General features: G+C 43.5%; 2 protein-coding genes across 2 annotated transcripts; one reads left to right on the forward strand and one right to left on the reverse strand.

Annotated features, from left to right (window-relative positions):
- The first annotated feature begins 4278 nt into the window (after window positions 1-4278).
- Window positions 4279-7151, forward strand: pex11b (peroxisomal biogenesis factor 11 beta). Its single transcript, XM_085263215.1, has 4 exons — window positions 4279-4550; window positions 4844-4956; window positions 5037-5238; window positions 6203-7151. Exons 1-4 carry the CDS (start codon window positions 4495-4497, stop codon window positions 6594-6596), a joined length of 765 nt encoding a protein of 254 aa, XP_085119341.1. The 5' UTR covers window positions 4279-4494; the 3' UTR covers window positions 6597-7151.
- Window positions 7152-9490: 2339 nt separating this feature from the next.
- ilf2 (interleukin enhancer binding factor 2) lies at window positions 9491-17054 on the reverse strand. The gene is made up of 15 exons (XM_085263214.1): window positions 16902-17054; window positions 16433-16492; window positions 16076-16118; window positions 15833-15937; window positions 15665-15742; window positions 13674-13776; window positions 12898-12963; window positions 12534-12650; window positions 12335-12413; window positions 12154-12241; window positions 11967-12028; window positions 11774-11888; window positions 11524-11614; window positions 9824-9982; window positions 9491-9675 (listed from the first exon to the last, which is right to left on the reverse strand). Exons 1-14 carry the CDS (start codon window positions 16904-16906, stop codon window positions 9831-9833), a joined length of 1164 nt encoding a protein of 387 aa, XP_085119340.1. The 5' UTR covers window positions 16907-17054; the 3' UTR covers window positions 9491-9675; window positions 9824-9830.
- Window positions 17055-18475: the final 1421 nt, after the last annotated feature.

Genomic DNA, 18475 nt, shown 5'->3' on the forward strand with positions numbered 1-18475 from the left:
TGTTAAAGAAGGCCCGTTGTGGAGTATAACTCACCTACCACCATCTAGTGGTGATAGGTATTGGGATAGGGTTACGCGATGGGTAAAATATACAGGGACGGGTGTCTGAGAACTTCCTTTCTGTCCGTGTGTTTGTAGAGTAACCGTAGCAACAGGCCTCGCTCATTACGACGAAAGGCTTCAACTGTAACCTGGATTCAATATGTAACGTTATTTGAGCTATTTTGGGGGGTTGGATACTATATCTCTGATAGTTCTGATTTCTGTGGGATTGTAAGAAGGATTTAAGGAGGACAAACTAGAGCTGTTGACTAAGCGAGAGTACATGTTGCAAGACAACGATCCTGCAGTCACTGAAGACCTGCCACTCCCTTAAGAAGAAGCCACAATGAGGACTGACTGCTTGTGCTTGTGCTGCATATTTCACTTTATTTGCACGATGACCCAAATCCGCACGCTGTCTTTCAGACTTCCTAGTCCAGCCAGCTGCGATGCCATCTCTCCAACGCCACTCTTCTTCCAGATCCCTGCGTGCTACTCAAATAAGGGAGGCATGATTAGACAACGAGCACCAGCCCTCTGAATCCACTGCCCCACCCTTCCCCTGTAGCCAAGCCTCAAACCACACACACCCCCAGAAATCTAACCAGGGAGCCATCCAGCCTAGCTTACCCCTCCCATCTGTGCTCCCGGCCTATGGACCAGCTTAGTGTTAAAAGGCTGGAGAGCCAGACTGCAGTAGGGCGTGACCTGAGCAGAGGGTGAATGGACATCCCAGAAGGTAATAGTGAAGGGAGTCGACCGCCCACTGGATTGTCCAGCATAGCAGCTAATTCCTAACCCTTAACAACTTATCTTTTATGTTTAAGCAATCTTTAGGTCACTTTTTGGAGGTCCTGAGGAGAGGTGCTGAGATGGAGCCTCCAACAGCAGCTGAGTGTAGCAGGCTAATTATTGTAAACTACTGACCTGGTGTTCTAGTCACTCACCCCACTGCCCCTGACTTCCTGCATTTCTTGGTGCTGTTGGTTTTGATCCCAACGAATATCCCCAGTTTGGTTTTGTCAGATTCAAATGCCACAATGTACAAAATGTTAATGACTGCAAATATGTGCATAGATAGAATCTGGTTCCACTTAACGGCTACCCTGAGGTACCCCTGAGCAAGGTACCGTCCCTACACACTGCTCCCCGGGTGCCTGCTTAGTGGGCTGCCCACTGCTTCACTGAGTGAATGGGTCAAATGCAGAGAAAAACAAGTAATTTCCCCATGGGGATCAATAAAGTATCCATTATTATTATTATTATTATTATTATTACTCCTAAAGAAGAGCAATTCATGTTCCTGGACAGTGCAACGACAACTGCTCATGCAGTGGCGTGACTTTGTGTGGGCACAGGAAGACTACCTTGTGCAAAGAACAAACACTGATACAGATGTGCGATCAGCACGATCAGAGGAAAAGTGTCTCAGATGCTTGGCTACATTCAGATAATCTGATTAAAATATTTGTTTCTATATTTCATCTGTAACGTTAAGATATTTCTTAAATACCAAAGCATGAACATGAAAAATACACTGGGTACATATTTATCAGAAGCTATATAATTGAACTGATGTGGACAGAGGTCGGAGCCAGATAACATAATCCCTGTTTATGCTTCCTTAAATCCTCGACCTCTTTGGACAGGTCTTCTGGAGATGATGCACACATGTCCAGTTCAGGGGGTGAGCTGTAGTTATGATCATTTATGCGACTCTGCTCTTCTTGCTCTGGTTCAGTGAGTCGCTTCATTCTCTCCAAAACACGATGATGAGTCATTTTGACCCGGAACACAAACTTGTTTAACCAGGAAATGAACACAACATGAGGATTAACAAAGGGTTTGTGGGTCTGCTACGAAAAAAATATGTTGCAGATACAGACTTTAATGAGCTGCAAGTAATAAAAGTGTATTTTTGTAAAAATGTTTCATTTGAGCAAAAAAAACAAACTATTTTATCTCTTTGTCTTTTTCTGGGTGTTGTTTGTTCAGGAAACTCCATTTGGAAATGTTGGTCAAAGTTGCTGATGATTGTTGGTTAGTTCACCTGTAAAGTCATTCTTGTTGTTCTGTGCAGCGTTTTGGGCCTCTGTTTGCCGCAGGTTGTGTCTCAGGTTCTTCCTCCAGTTGTTGTAGAGGAACCACAGCTATAAAAATGCACTATATAAATATTTGGTAAAGGAAAAAAACTCAGTCTTTAATATATTAATAATTATTAAAAATAAAAACAATAAATCATTAATTAATTAAAATGTGTTCTTCTTACAAAATAATCCTTTCTTTCTTTAAGATAATCTAAATTTAAGAGCACATTAAACTTTGGTGCACTTTATTTATTGTAATCTGTTTTTTATGAGATTAACTACTTTAGATTTATCTAATAATAATGTAGAACACATTTCTGTTTTTTCACATATAAACACATTTGTTCTATGTAAGCTTTGTCTTTTATCTATTGCATATATGTAGCAACACAGTACAATAGTCTTTAAATTGTGCTACATTTGTATAGTATATGCTTCGTTGTTATTTTATCTACACAAATAATAACCCACTGCTCCGCCACTGTTGGAAGCCCCTAAGATAAGCACAGATAAGAACATGTAAAAAAGAAGAAGATAATAATAATAATAATAATAATAATAATAATAATAATAATAATAATAATAATTAATAATAAAATCAGCACGTGTTTCTGGAATGTGGGAAACATCCATGAAGATAAAACAAATGAAGTTTACCGAAAGGTCACTTATTTTTCGAAGAAAACAGGCTCTACAGCGCCGGTTTCAAACTCCGGTCCACAGGGGGCGCCAGCGGGTCAGCTGCTTTGCCGAGCAGCAGCTCAACCGAAGAAGAAGTAGTGATGGGATTTCCGGATCTTTTTAGAGAACCGGATTTTTCGGCTCGACTCACTAAAAAGAGCCGGGTCTTCAGGTTGTTTTGTTGCTTTAATTAATTTATTATTAATAATAATATAAAATTATGCACAAAAAGAATTACTATTTTTTTTTAAAAAGTTGTTTTATTTATATATGTTTATATATAAATATATGCGGTGGCCCCTTGACACAAAGCACTCCAAAAAGTATGTACAAATTCCAAAGCACGTACAAACGTCATAACACATTTCTAGCATTAAGTGAACTTCCAAAACAGAGCTACCCAGATCACACCAAATCCGGTCGTTGGTACTTGCTGGCTTGTGTAGCCACGAGGTAACAAAAGCTCAACACGCCTAGCACCTAGCATTCTGGAGCACTGCCGTTGTGTTTTGTACATGTTTTAGAGTTTTTAGTGTTTTGGAGTTTGTACGTGCTTCGGGATTTGTACGTGCTTTGTCTCTAGGGTACCGTAAATATACTTTTATTTATTCACTCCACATAAAATGTAATAAATAAATCATATAATACAAAAACCAACTATTCACATTTCAACTTTTAAATATTTAAATGTTCAGCTTTTTCCTTTTAAACAAATTTAAAGTGAAACAACACAAAACTGCCGCACAGGAAGAAGGTCCTGAGTTCAATTCCACCATCAGGCCGGGGTCTTTCTGTGTGGAGTTTGCATGTTCTCCCCGTGTTTGCGTGGGTTCTCTCCGGGTACTCCGGCTTCCTCCCACCGTCCAAAGACATGCAGCTTGTGGGGATAGGTTAATTGGATAATTCAAATTGTCACTAGGTGTGAATGTGCGAATGAATGTGAGTGTGAATGGTTGTCTGTCCCTATGTGTTAGCCCTGCGACAGACTGGCGACCTGTCCAGGTTGTACCCCGCCTTTCGCCCTATGACAGCTGGGATAGGCTCCAGCGCCCCCCGCGACCCTGAAAAGGATAAGCGGAAGCAAATGGATGGATGGATGGACAACACAAAACACTGCAAACCACAACACAATTAAATATAAATTGAAACGTGAAAACAAAAAGAACATGCACATTCTCTGTCATATGGGCCTGCATGAATAAACTTTCTGAATCCTTTATCATCCGCAACTGAAAATAGTTGTGGATGATTACTATACCTTTCTAATGTGACGTTGTTGTCCCTGGCTCTCTTTCTTCCTCCCGCTCTGTTCCTGTGCTACTGTGAGTGTAACTACCGGCCCTCCCCCTCTGCTCAGCGCAAAGCAGAAAAAGTGCGAGAGAGAGAGAGGGTGAGAGAAAGAAAAGAAAAAACACGGCTCGCGATAATTAGTCAGCTCGCGTCGTTCATGTCAAAGAATCGGCTCTAAGAGCCGTTTCGTTCGCCACCAACACATCACTAAGAAGAAGAATTAGAAGCGCTGGATTGACCCTCTTGTTTTCTACTCGGACAGTTAAGCGTAGAAAGCAGAGCTAAAAACGGAGGAGCTCTTCTGGCATTAAAACAAACAACCGCACTAAAGCATTTAAAGATAAGTTAGCAGTTTGACAGCTAGCCGAGCAGCGGATACGAGCCGCGAGCCAACATGGACTCTTGGGTTCGCTTTAATGCCCAGAGCCAAGCCAAGGAGAGAGTTTTCAGGTGACGTTACTGACGTTTGGCACGTTGCTGGTTGAGACGCGGGATTCGTCGAGCTTGTTCATTTCTGCTAATGTGATAAAACCGTCGGCTGGATGTTGCAGACTGAGTTCCGTGTTTGAAGCGGAACTTTTATCTGCTCAGTAGTTGCAGCTCTTCCTGCGCTGGTTTCAAATCAAGCGGCCTTAAGATGCCAGCTGCAGCTGCACAGAGTAGTTGAGTTTGTTAAGCGCACTGCTTTGCGTCCTGGAGACGTGTGTGTCTGTTGATAATGACTGTGCGTTGTGCGTTCACAGGGCTGCACAGTATGCTTGCGCGCTGCTCGGATCCACTCTGCAAAATGACGAAGCAGCTCAGATCCGCAGAACTGTCAGTCAGCTGGAGGCACACATGAGTCTGACAAGAAAGTGTGAGTAAAACAGCCAGAGCGAGTCTGAGTCGTTTCCACGTACCAAAGCTTAAGTGGGACTGGTGTTGGTTCTTCCACAGTGCTACGCCTGGGCAACTCCGTGGAGGCCCTGGAGGCCGCCAAAAGGGCCATACACCTTTCTGACAGCGTGCTGCGGCTGTGCCTGACCATCAGTCACCTTAACAGAGCCATGTACTTTGCCTGCGACAATGTGCTGTGGGCGGGAAAAACCGGTCTCATCTCCAAACTCGACCAGCACAAGTGGAGTCAGAGATCTTTCAGGTGTGTGAGGAAGAAATACATGCAGGACTGGTTGTGTAAACAGTGTCATGTTGCTCCACAGATCAAACTATATGTACATCTACTGATCGCATTGAGGGCCTAAAAATCCTCCATGTCGTTCATTAGCAACATTATGTTGTATTATTATAGGGTCTTTACACTATAAAGCACACTGTTGGTGTGATTTGGCGCTGTATAAATACAGCTGAACTGAGCTGCCTCCCCAGTGAGCCTCTGGTCCCTTACAGCTGTCCCTGTTCAGCTTTCTGGAAAACCTTTTTCAGAACTAATCAGAACTGTGTGGTGACGTGTGCAGTTATGGCAGCCTCACCGAGGTTACAGAGTAAGTCAAGCCATTGGACAGAGCGACTGCACAACCCTACAGCCGCAACATAGTGACCTGACAACCTGTCATGTAAGCAGACAACAGATACAAAGTAGCGCAGGATGAACCTGTTAATGAGAAGCAGTGGGCTTAATCCAGTTAATCGAGTGCTTCCAATTATGAAGGCTAAGTAACTTGTTGTTAGACTCAGGTTTCGGTTTGCAGCTCCTTCAGTCCACATGTCTAACATGGCACTCGAGTGTGTAAGAATACACTGTGAAAGTGTCACTGAGGCTTTTAATTTGAAAGTACTTTAAGCGCTCATAATAAAAAGGTTCAAGTCTGTTTACTGATAGTGGTAACGAACCTGTTTCAGAGGACATGCGGAGCTTTAAACCAGAGCTGGTGTGATGCCTTTGTGTGGGAAATTAAGTCATGGTATTTAACTCACCTGTGTCCACTTCCAGCAGTTACCCACAGGGCTTTGAGTTTGCATCACATGCACTCAAAGCCTGATTTGAAGTGTGGTTGCAGTCATCTTCATATCAGGGTCACAAAGGAATCACAGTTATCTTCTAGTGATTGATTTCAGGTAACTGAAATTTAAAATTGAGTTAAACTGTGTGGTTAAACCTGCAGGTACTACCTCTTTGCTTTGATCCTGAACCTGACCCGAGATGCCTACGAGCTCCATCTCCTCATGGAGCGCGAAGCACGTTCCACAACCAGCAAACAGCCATCCTCCCCCAGCATTCCTCTGCCACCTGACCACCTTCCCTCTTCCTCCTCACCTGCCACACAAGCCATGGGTTTTGGCTGGCTCTACAGACAGCTTCATCTGGTGGGGACTGTGCTGTACAGCAACCCGCCACTGCTGTTGGACCTGGTGAAGAACAGTTGTGATGTCTTCATCCCACTGGACCGGTTGGGGATTTACCCTACAGGTCCAGGCTTTGTCGGGGCTTGTGGCCTGGCCTCGTCCGTCCTGTCCATCCTCACCATGGTTCACCCCTGGCTCAAGCTCAAGCCATAAATTGTAAGACTTGGAGGAGATATTCATTTGAGGACTAGTAAGGATTGAGAAAAATCTACTCGGGTTAACAAAATTTATTTCCCCCTGATTCTACACAAAGCAGTCCTGACTGCAGGAGCTGTAGTACTGCCACCATGCTGTGTGATCGAGTTCCTTCAAATCTCTTGCTACAGAAAAGCTGAGGAGTTTCTAAAATGCTAAACCAGTTTCACATATTACTTCAGACCTGCATGAACACGGTTGTTTGGCCTTAGATCACATTGCTGCTTTAAAGCCCTTGCTTCCCTCATGTGAAGTAAACCATGCTAGTTGCTGCCGTTCTGCACATAACCATCACATCTCCAGCTGTCTATGACCGTGTCTGTAACAGAGTGTAATCAAGGCAGTACTGTCTGTTGATATCACTCCAGAACGTGTGATTTCTGCCCTCTGTGTTTAAAGTTTTTACATCATGTGATTTTACCGCCTGCTCCCAGCAAGTTTGTGTTTGAGATATTCTGTTTTTGAACTACTAAGTGACTTAACTACTGGAGAAATAAATCCAAAGGAATTTGATTTGTCTGAATCACTACAGTAAAGTGTAACAACACTACATCCAGTTTCGTACAACATGGATCTGGATCTATTGCATCTGTAACCAGGGTTAAGATTCCACATGAACTATTAACAGTGTTTGTGCAAAGTCAGGCCAACATCAAGAATTAGTCTTCTCATGCTGATGAAAGTTGTGTCAGATGTGACATCAGTTTTATAAGTAAATATATTTATAGGTGCTGTTGACACGACGTCACCAGTAACAACACATCCAATCCACACATGCAAAGAAATTAACTACAGATGTCCAGAAATGAAACGGGGTAAAAAGTATTGAACACATGAAGAAAGGGAGGTGCAAAAAGGCAGGACAGTCATGACTAGGGATGGGTACCGGTGTTCTGACATAAACGGTAGTAACCAAACCGAAAAGCAGCGCACATTTCGGTGCTTTATTTTCCTGAGCTGTGATACACTTCTAGCCAATCATTTTACGTTTCCGAGGATAGTAGGCGGGGCCAGGTACATACGTTCTTTTAGAGCAGAGCTACAGATTAAAAATGTCCAAGGCGAAGCGGTCAAAGTCTGGCTGTACTTCACAGCAAAATATGCAAACTCAGCAGCAACAAGTGCTTTAAGCTGATACTGTGATACTGTCAAAGGAGGCAACACCTCGAATCTGATGAAACACCTGGCGACGCATAGCGTTTTTTAAAAGCCCAGAAATGCGCCGTATTTGATAGCTTGCTGCGAGACCTCACACCGAGCACATCTACTGCGGGTGGGTTGCCTGTTATGCAACATCCCCCAAAATCCCGAAGAGGAGAGTCCTGGCCCCTAGCCCTGCCAGTGTAGCAGAAATGATGAGGATGATGATGCAGCAGCAGCCGTTCTTCTCTGCGTGAGTAGCTTCATGTTGTTCGTGTGTAATTTACGTTGAGTAGGCTAACCACGTTATTACATTAATGCATGTAAGGTGAACTAGCAAACATCATCGTAGCTACATGCGGCTGTCTTCTTGTTTGATGGCAGATGCTCCCTTCACCCTGGCCAAAAAGGCTAAAATGACCAAAGAAAAAGTGGAAAACAGTTAAACATGAGAGGTTTTTGGACAAAGTTCGTGTTTTTTCCATTGTTTAAGCACTGCTTCCAGCCAAGAGTGATACCATATATGCCCCATAGCTGCAGAAAAGGCTAACACTGTTATCTTTTTACAAAAAACAGCTGAACATGAGAGGTTTTTGGACCAATTTTGTGTTCTCCATTCTTTAAGCACCGGCACCGTTACAAAAATACCGATTTGGCACCGGTATCGGATAAAACCTAAACAATACCCATCCCTAGTCATGACACCTGCAGAAATGAGAGAGTCAGGCTGGTTGGCCTATAAATGTCTCATTACCAACGTGTCACACAAGAAACATCTGATGATGGGTGAAACGACTGAGCTCGCAACGACCGTCGCAACCTTATTGTTGCAAAACATTTCGACGGCATTGGTTACAGAAGAATTTCCAAACTACTGACAGTTCTTGTGAGCACTGTTGGGCCATAATCTGGAAGTGGAAATTCCACAATAAAGTGTGCCGCAAGCTTCCAGAGTGAGATGAATTATCAGAAAGGTAGTCGAGGAGCTGAGGAGAGCAACAGGAAGACCTGGAATCAGCAGAAAACAAGTAAAGCTCACTGTTTAAAGTTTGCTGAACAACATTTAGACACACCTGTGAAATACTGGGAGGATATAGTCTGATGAGACCAAAACTGAACTCTTTGGATGCCGTAATGCACACATGTTTGAAAGGCGCTGCATATCACCCCAAAAACACCGTAGCAGCAGTGAAGCCTGGAGGTGGGAGCATCAGGATGTGGGGCTGTTCAGCTCCCTGCACTGAAACGCCTGACAGGACTGAAGGAAGGATGGAAACATTTACAGAGACAACAAAAATTGCTGCCATCTATCAGGATGATGAAGATGAAACTGACGTCTCAAACCACGCAGCTGGTTTCACAGAAGGAAAATAAAGCATGGCCCAGCCAATCAGCTGACCCGAAAGAACCAAGTCATCACCAACAAAGGCTTTTGTATATGTATTAAATACATTTCAGTGACCATGTTCAATGTTTTCCCTGTGTCATTTATGGTTTGATTGGATGGGTTGTTCCTGACATCTGGTGGGAATTTTATGTCACATTGGTGATGTGTTCAGTACTTATTTTACCCACAGAGTGTGAGTGAATGTGTGTTGCATAGATTTCACTTCCTACAAGTTTAATTGTAATGAGTGAGACGTGTGACCAGACCTGCGTGTTAATTCTTCCCAGTTCACCTTCATCTTTGCAAAGGACACAGAAGACTCGGCAAAACTAGAAATAAGTTTATGTCAACTGTTACAAAAAGGAAGTACAAACAAAACCAACATTACCATTTATATATAAAAAAGAAAAAGAAATCAGGGACACGAGGGGACCAGTGACTGTCGTACGAACTCTGCTGCTGGTCTTTCAGAGTGGTCAGGCTGAAGGGACGATAAATTACCCACGTTCACTGTGGAAGAAAACAGAGCGAGGTCGTGTTTGTCAGAACGAACACAGCGATGAACATTTTAGCCATATGATGAGAAGACTCAGCTCTTTAAGATACATGCAACTGAGCATTCATCCTGCAATGCGGTGGATGTTGGTGATGCTCGAACCTCTTCGTCACTCCTGTGTCTCCATGCTCTCGTCCTCTCCGTCCCCTCCTTCCTCCAAAGCTTCATCTTCCTCCTCCTTCCTCTCCGGAGGTTTCTCGTAGGCTTTCTCTGAGGGAGTCACGATCACGCCGTCCCATGTCGACATCTCTGTTGCTAGGTCTGCAGAAACACAATATTATTTTACAGCGGGTACAATTGATCAATCACAGCTCAGCATGAGATGCTGCTGTTCAGCCCGAGTAGATCCTGAGTGATTTTCTGAAAACTTGACCTCTGACCCTGACCTTATGGTTGAGGTCACTGAAATTCAAACATAGCAAGAGTTTCAGCGGCTGTTCCTACGGTGGAAATTTTGCCTTGTCCTCGAGTCATCATATTGTTGTCCACAGCGCCCAGTCTTCCCTGAGCAGCCTTTCACAGTGTAGATGTGTAAGAAAAACAAACGTTACACTCTTTGAGTCCCGTGTCAGTGTGTACACAGTGACTGCACCCAGTCACGAGGGTAAAAATGCTCATTCTAAACTGGGATTGTCCCAGAACACTTCTCTTTGCCTGGCTCCTTCACCTTTCATGCTGAAATGCACACTTATTAAAATAAACCTGCGTTCGTTTTAAATTAGATTCAATAAACTACCAGGCACACCGGTCACTGTTTCATTGTGTGTTTCTGGTTCTGGGCTCTGTAGCAAACACGCGTTTCATCACAGTGGCTTTGTAGGAAACATGCAGTTAGATTACATACATTTATGAGCAACTGCAAAGTCCAAGATCAATTCAAACAACTGTATAAGATGAGCTTATTCAGCCTCAGCGTCACCGCTTTGTCAAACTGTGCCTGACAGGAAATAATCCAGAAACCACCGAGGCTCAGATTTTGAGAACATTACAGTTTAGCATCTTTTTCAACTGAAAATATTTGGCTTAAAGTTCAACTTTGTCAATATCTGTTTAATCCAATAAGATATTCTAGTTTGTATGAAGTACACAGTCACTAAAACCTGTTACCACAGAGTCAGCTATCAGACTGGTTAAAAAGGGGCAAGCTGACAATTACATGCAGTCTTTTTCTGATAAGATGAATTAACTGTGATAAACCTTCATGATGTATCGTCTACATCACCAGAACCAACACATTTAAATCAGCCCTGCCAGTTATACCAACTGCAGACAGAACGATGCTCGCAGCTTGGTGACGGCTGCCATGTTGCAGCTTGCTGAGGGACGTTTAACCAAACATTAGTGGAGGCATGTGTACATCTGTGAGCCTGTGTGTATAATTCTGACCCTTTATGGGCTTTCCAAAATAATCCAAACAGAAAATCCCAAATAAATTGTTGTGTAACTAAAGATGGATGCTGTGCAGCACCGGTCCAGCCTAGAAAAAGAGTCTTTAAAAGCCCAAACTTACAGTGACGTCCATTATGAGTGCATTCTGTCCATAATATTACATAAACACGCAGTTATAAATATGGACACTGACGTTATTTAGAATGTTTATCAAATATGAATACGGTCTATTTACACAGGTGTTCACAGATGTTAGATGAAGGTGACTCCATGATGTGTGCATTTGCAGTGTGTCCTAGAGACAGCTCAGCTGTAACGTGTGCAATTTAAACTGAGAAATCAGGTGTTTGTTCATTTAGCCCATAAACTATAGACTACATGTTAAGGTACAGAGAACAATGATGTTATCTTACAGCTGGCATCGCCCTCCAGACCGAGGATCTTCCTGTAGCCTCCGTGAGACAGCACCCTCACCAGAGTCTGAGCGGTGAAGCACACCATGTCCTGCACAAACACACCTGCAGTCACATCCTCGCTCAGAGCTGAATATTCTGTATTGTGTTGAGTGCGACATAAACATGTTTCCAGTTCCACAGACAGGATTAAGCTTGGCACAAATAAGAAACGTGACCTGCAGGAATAAAAAGCACTGAGCAGATCTACCTGCTGTTCTAGAGTCATGACTGTGTGCACTCTGAAGTTTCCACTTTCACAGGGGTCAGTGATGCCCACAGAGCCAGGCAGAAAGAGACCAGCAGCCAGCATCTGCAGGCAGCGCCTTCAAGAACAACAACAGAAACATTTCTTCCACAGCGACTACAAAACAGAGTGCAATCTGAGCAGAGTGACGACTGACCTGTAGGCCACGTTCAGAGACAGAGGCTGCCTGGAGGGGTTGTTCATCACTGCAGAGTGGCCCTAGAGAGGGAATACTCACTGCTTTATGGAACAAACCAACGTTTAACGTCCTTCCAATAAATAAGGACGTCAGCGTTGTGGACGTGGATTATTTATTCACTCAGGACATCATTTATGGAACTTACCAGCAGATCGAGGATCCAGGGCGTCAGGGGTTCGAATCCAGGGAAACGCAGCCTCAAGTCTTTCAGCAGGCGGATCAATACTTTGACTCTAAAGATCAGACGTGAAACAAACCAAGCTCCAGTGAGCTTATTTGTATTGTTACTGTGAAAGCAGACCAGGTAAAATACGACTTTTCCTCACGTTGACTGAGAGGCGTTCTCCTCAAACCAGCGAGCGTGACGGATGGCAGCGAGGGCACTCTGCAGCACCTTGATGTCCACTGAGGAGACAAGAAACAAAAGACATTCCTTTTTTTTTAAACAACCACAGCGCTACACGTTTGTACCAAGACTGGCCCACTGTGCACATTTGTGTCTCCAGACCAGATCAAAAGTCTCACAGTGCAGCTCGGGGTCCAGTTTGCGCAGGTTAGGAGGGACCGTGGTGATGAGGATCTTCACTGTAGCATCAGCTGAACTGATCTCGAAGCCAGTCTCATTGGTCAACATGGACAGCACTGAGAGGAGGAGTCAAACACTGTGTCAGGCACGTTTTACAGCTGCAAGGCTGAGAAGCACTTGGTTATAAGCTCTGGTCAGTGTCACAGCCAACAAGTCAAATGACTAAACCAAATGTTTTTATCCTGAAAAAGAAACATTTACTAAATCGAATTTGAATGAAAACTCTGAACATTTAGGACATGACACGGTCAGAGCAGGACTCGCCCACAAACGCAGCTATTCAAACACCACACGTCTGTTTACCTTCAGTAGGGTCTTGTGTGCGAAGCGTCTCCACTACTTTGTTACCGAGGGCAGCCACAGCCTCCACTGTAAAGAACAATGACCCTCAGAGCGCGACACAAAGGGGGCAAGAACAACCCACACAACAGCAAACAGTGCCAACAGGGTTTATATGAAATAGCGACCGATACAAAGGTTTTAGAAGCCCCGCCTTTCAGGTTGTCTCTATGAGCAACATCACACTGATGGATGGCTCAGAAAGTAACACCTGCTCAAACTGAGGACGGTCACATACATCTGGTTACAGCCCAAACTACATGTGGCTCAAAACCAAGACTGAAACCTGGTGCATTTGTTTTTATGGATTTAAAATAAACAGATGAGACTTTATCACCATAGATTCTTTAATAACGGCAAACAAGTTGCCAAATTATCCAAGTGACAAGAAGCAGCACAACGTAGAGCATTAAAAAGGCTTAGAAGTGATGTCTGTGAAGGTTCTCAGTCATCCAGCTCATCGCAGTTTAAGGAGCTTGGAAAGAAAAGCGTCTGGACTTCTTCAGGTTCTGAAGCTTCTTCAGTTCTAAGAGAAATTGGTGGAGAGTCCCAGGTTTGAAACCCTACTGGGGGATCTGGGACTTTCCACCAATTTCTCTTAGAACTGAAGAAGCTTCTCAGATGAAACGTCTTCAAGAAACCTAAAGAAGTCCAGATGCTTTTCTTTCCGAGCTCCCAGGCTGGTGTGTGCCTGAGCAGCAACTTCTCTTTGGACAGTAACTGTGCCATAAATTACTCACATGTAGGGAGAATCTTGAGGATTACAACCAGGTCAGCAACATTATGTCCGGTCGTCATGGTGCCCTTCTTGTAGGAACCCACCTGACGCACCTCTTCAATTTGCTGCAAGTCGACACGTACAAGATTACTGACACGAAAGCCATTATTGTTATTATTATTATTATTATTATTAATTAGCTTATAATATAAATATGAAATCTGTCTAGAGCTGGGCGATAAGATTTTTTCATATCACGATATGTTTTTTTCATTTCAGGCGATAACGATATCTATCACGATATCAGCCAAATAACTATATTTGTAAGATTTAAATGTGCCGTTGCTCACAAGTAAAATGTGAAATAATCAGCAGCTTGTTTTTATTTAAATATTTATTTCCCATAATAAGTTCAACAGGGTAGATGTACTTAAGGAACATGAGACTTTTTCAGATAAATAAAGGCAAATATTACAAACTACACAAAAGGCAGCCGCTAAAGCGTTTAAGTTTCAAAACAGAACAAACGAAACAGACTAAACTGTCAATTCCACTTAGAAACAAAATATTAATTCTAAAAATAAATCTTAGTTTGTTTTACAGAAGAACAGACAAAACTGACTAACTTTTGTCAATATCAAATAAACTGAGAACTAAAAGGAAATTCTCAATCTCTCCTTGTTGTATAGCTGAGCTTTTCAAACAGTTTTAACAGTTACTTTAGTCTGACAAAAGCCGAATGACGAATTAGCGCTTCCAGTCAGAGACTGAGGCTACGTCCACACGTACACGGGTATTTTTGAAAACGGAGATTTTCCGTTTTCGTTTTAAAAAATAATCCCGTCCACACATAAAGGCAGAAATGAAGGAAAACGCTGCTATGAACATGCCAAAGCAGCAGGTGGCGCTAGATTCCTAACCGTGCAGAAATGTTGGCCAATCAGAAGTCTAGAAGCCTCGGTGGGAAAAAGTAAACAAAGCTGGGGCATAGAAGCAGAACCGAGTCGTATGTGTGGAGGGACAGTAACTGTGTGTATATGTAAGCATTTAAACACTGCAGAGAGTACAATTAACAGTATTGTAGAAATTCATTTCACCGAAACAATAACGTGGCGCACAGTGTGACGTCAAAAAATGCGCGCACCTTTGACGCTGCGTTTTCTCCGTTTTTCTCGTCCACACATAAATGCAAAAACTGCGTTTTCAAAAATATCCACCCTGGTCGGAGTCTTTAAAAATCTCCGTTTTCAGTGACCAAAAACGGCGTTTACGTGTGGACGAAAGGTGCAAACGCATAGAAAAATCTGTGTTTTCAAAAATACCCGGGTACGTGTGGACGTAGCGCATGCACCAGTTTATTGTATTTCCAGACTTGCTTTCGGCACATTTACAGTGCAGCTACTCTGTTTTTTGTCAGACTTGAAATAGCCGAAATACCTTCACACTACGGAACTTCTATGGCTCTTCCGTTCGACAATCTCTCCGGCGTTGGAACCATCATCTGTTTTCTCTTCGGTCACGCTCGGTTGATTTTTCTAGTCGGCGCACTCATTTCCTCCATTACCCGGGCGGTACGGTGGCTGGCTGCTTCCCAAACAAATACACATGTGCGGCTTGGCACTTGTGCTGTACGTAACAAGTCACGTGACGTGACGCTGCGGCTGTGATTGGTTCGGCTCTGCGCTACTTAATTTGGATTGGCTGTTCTTTTTTTTTTTTTATTAAGAGGACAAGAGCGGCGAGGTCTATCGCAATAGTTAAATTTTTCTATCGAGAAAAAGTTATATCGCGATACATATCGTTATCGTTCTATCGCCCAGCTCTAAATCTGTCCAATGGAAATGAAGCTGTATAGTGCACAGAGCACTGTTACTGCATTCAAGTGATTCAGTGTTGTTTCTAAACAGTCGTGATGTTTCAGCTCTGAGAGAACAGCTGACACACACCAGCGACACAAGCAGCGCGTGGACTTCACTGAAGCCATTACGACTCAATCGCTCATGTTCGACTCACCACTTCAAAGTTGCCAGGTGCAACAATCAGGTTGTCGATCACATTGTTGATCTTTGTGACCAGGGACAGGATGGAAGACTGACGGACAACGAACAAGGTTTGTGTAAGTGAACTTAAACAGCAGGTCAGGTGCACAGCTACTGGGTGAGTGCAGGCTCACGGACTGACCTGCTCCGCAGGGGTGGGGCTCAGGTCCTGGTTCCTTTTCAGCAGACACTCACTGAAAGCCGTCTCATCAGGTGCAGGCTTCACTCTGGGGAAGGCCATCTCACACTTGTGACAAACAACAGTCTGCTTGAGTACTTGCCTTTAGAACCACTCTATACTATTATTATACACTGACTGCTGGCTGACGTCTTGCTGCTTTGTAATTTGCTGAAGTGTCTAATTCCCACCACCACACATACTTACCACATAAAAGTCGAATGGGATGTGTGGGACAAATGGCCGGTACCTAAACAAAAATAACGTTTAGTTAACGTTTGGTTCAACAGCATTGCAGCTGCAGGGTCTGTATCTCTGGCTACACAGCAGTGTTAGCGGTTTTCATTCCAGTTCCCGGGGTTGGCAGTTAAAGCACAACATTCAAGATTTCATAGTTCTGTTGTCTGAGAACAGGAACAGAAAAATGAAGCGTAGAGATTTCACCATTTACATTCTGACACATTGGTCTGTGTAGTGCAATAAGCAGAGGGACAGGAGCACCGTACAGCGTGTGTGATGATGGTGCTGTTGGAGCAGCAGCATGCGGGACTGCAGAGAACTCACCCCTGGACCAGTCCCCCGCGGGCCCCGAAGCGGCCGCCTCGGCCTCTGCCGCGGTCTCCTCTGGACACAAACACAACACAGCTGACGTTAGCGCGTGCACGAGCCACCATGTAACGATGCTGTGATGTAATGACTTAATGTAGAGACTAATGCACCACATCAGCGCTGCTTCACTGAGCGTCCCAGCAGGGTAGCTATTAGCCACAGATGCTAACATATGTGCACTACTGTAGCCTTCCCTACACCGAGAGAGCTCCTGCAACACTCCTCGGACTTTTGAATTCATTGAAAGAAAAAAGGAAACAGCGAGCTTTCAGACAATACACGCCACTGGCTTTAAATGACGAAGCCACTAACTGGCTGTGTCAGGCACTCAGAGCTAGCTTGTAGCACAGGTACGAGGTAAGAACTCAAAGACTTGATAGTACTCGACTTAAAACACATTGGCCAACGCGCTACACTCGGATACCTCATTGCGTACGACGTTTTGATTATTGTACGTGGAAAATCTCAGAGAATTGTTGAACGTCCCTCTGTGGACCGGCTCCTCGCTGCTGCCTGTTAGTCGTCGGCTTCTTCTGTTAAATGGGCGGCACACTAAGCTCAACACTGCCCTCCACAGGACATCTTTAGAATCACACTGCGGCTGGGATTCTAACAATGTAGACCACAGGTGTCGAACTCCAGGCCTCGAGGGCCGGTGTCCTGCAGGCTTTAGATGTTTAGAGGTTTGACTCCTTATGAAGGAGCGTCCAATATGCTTACAGCCTCTACACCCTGAGGTTTGCTTTGCTTGCTTTGTGATCTGTTGTCTTGCTGTTCTGTGTAATGTCATGTACTGTTTTGCTGTTCATATGACTCTGTTTAATAAACTGTTTCCAGAATAATCTTTTCTAGAGGATCTTTTTTGATTTTAATGGGATCTAAAACGCAGGATCTGCACATCATTGGCTGGATAAGGTTTTCATGTTGGCTTCAAAATTTGCAACCCAACAAGTGCACCATCACCTACACCACTGCCGGGGAATCTTATGCTTTCCTCCAGCGCACAGCAGAATAAAACCACCAGTTCATTGACTGGATGAGGTCCCTAGCCCAACAGTATGTGGAAGGCAAGAAAGTCTGGGTCCTCCAAGGACAGTCCTCTCAAATGCATGTCAAAGAAACTGGACCCACATTACTCGGGACCGCTTTTCATTGAAGAAATCATTAACTCTGTGGCTGTGTGCCCCAAATTGCCGACCTCCATGAGAATACATTCCATGTATATCAGTTGAAGCCAGTATCTTCCAGCCAGTTGTGACTCCAGTCTACATGTCAAATATCTTTGGGCAAAACACTAACCCCACGTTCTCTGACACATCCACTGGAGTATGAATGTGTGTGAATGTTATATAAACAGCACTTATGTATCCATATAGAAAAATGTACACGTATGAGTTGGTGTGAATGAGGCAAATTAAAAGCACTTTGATAGCTCAGAGTTGAAAGTGCTAAATAATAACCAGTCCATTTACCATCTCATGTTCCTTAGTGAGCTGTGCAGTTGTCATGGAACTGAAGATGTTCAAATATTCGTTCCTTTTAGCCTTTGAAAATCTGTTGTGACTTAGTCATATGATTTTTTTTATTAATAATTTATGTCTTTCTGTAATTTATGCAGAAATTGCTCATGCTTGCAGCTTTCTAAAGTGACATATCAAATATTACTTTCATATGTAAAGTTATTACATGAAAAGGTGAGATGGAGTATGAATTACAAACTCTGTGTAAGCAGTAATCTAATCAAAATGAAGCTAACACCTGTGAGACTTCATCAGAGGTGCAAATATTACAGTTGATGCTATCGTGCCAAAATAACTCAACACAGAAAAATGCCTAAATGTGTTTTGTATTTTATAGCATCTCACACCTTTGAACCTGTGCAAAGACTGATGCTGCTCAAGTGAAACGTCTCTGCTCTGAGGCATTGTGGGAAATGGAGTTATTCAGTTAGTGCGATTTAATTGCGTTTAATTACGTTTTGGAAGCGAGACAGCAAAG

This window comes from Mchenga conophoros, linkage group LG22 (assembly GCF_057382185.1).
Source record: "Mchenga conophoros isolate Kocher_MC1m ecotype Shallow Benthic linkage group LG22, M_conophoros_male_GT1.1, whole genome shotgun sequence".
Lineage (NCBI taxonomy): Eukaryota > Metazoa > Chordata > Actinopteri > Cichliformes > Cichlidae > Mchenga > Mchenga conophoros.

What these genes read in the sequence shown, in the direction of transcription:
- ilf2 (XM_085263214.1), bottom strand. An exon ending in CACCTGGCAACTTTGAAGTG is followed by an intron (nt 13,777 to 15,664) that starts GTGAGTCGAACA and finishes GTCGACTTGCAG; the next exon opens with CAAATTGAAGAGGTGCGTCA. An exon ending in TCATGACTCTAGAACAGCAG is followed by an intron (nt 11,615 to 11,773) that starts GTAGATCTGCTC and finishes GTGTTTGTGCAG; the next exon opens with GACATGGTGTGCTTCACCGC.
- pex11b (XM_085263215.1), top strand. Translation starts at nt 4,495, where the DNA reads ATGGACTCTTGGGTTCGCTTTAATGCCCAGAGCCAAGCCAAGGAGAGA. An exon ending in GCCAAGGAGAGAGTTTTCAG is followed by an intron (nt 4,551 to 4,843) that starts GTGACGTTACTG and finishes GTGCGTTCACAG; the next exon opens with GGCTGCACAGTATGCTTGCG. An exon ending in CATGAGTCTGACAAGAAAGT is followed by an intron (nt 4,957 to 5,036) that starts GTGAGTAAAACA and finishes GTTCTTCCACAG; the next exon opens with TGCTACGCCTGGGCAACTCC.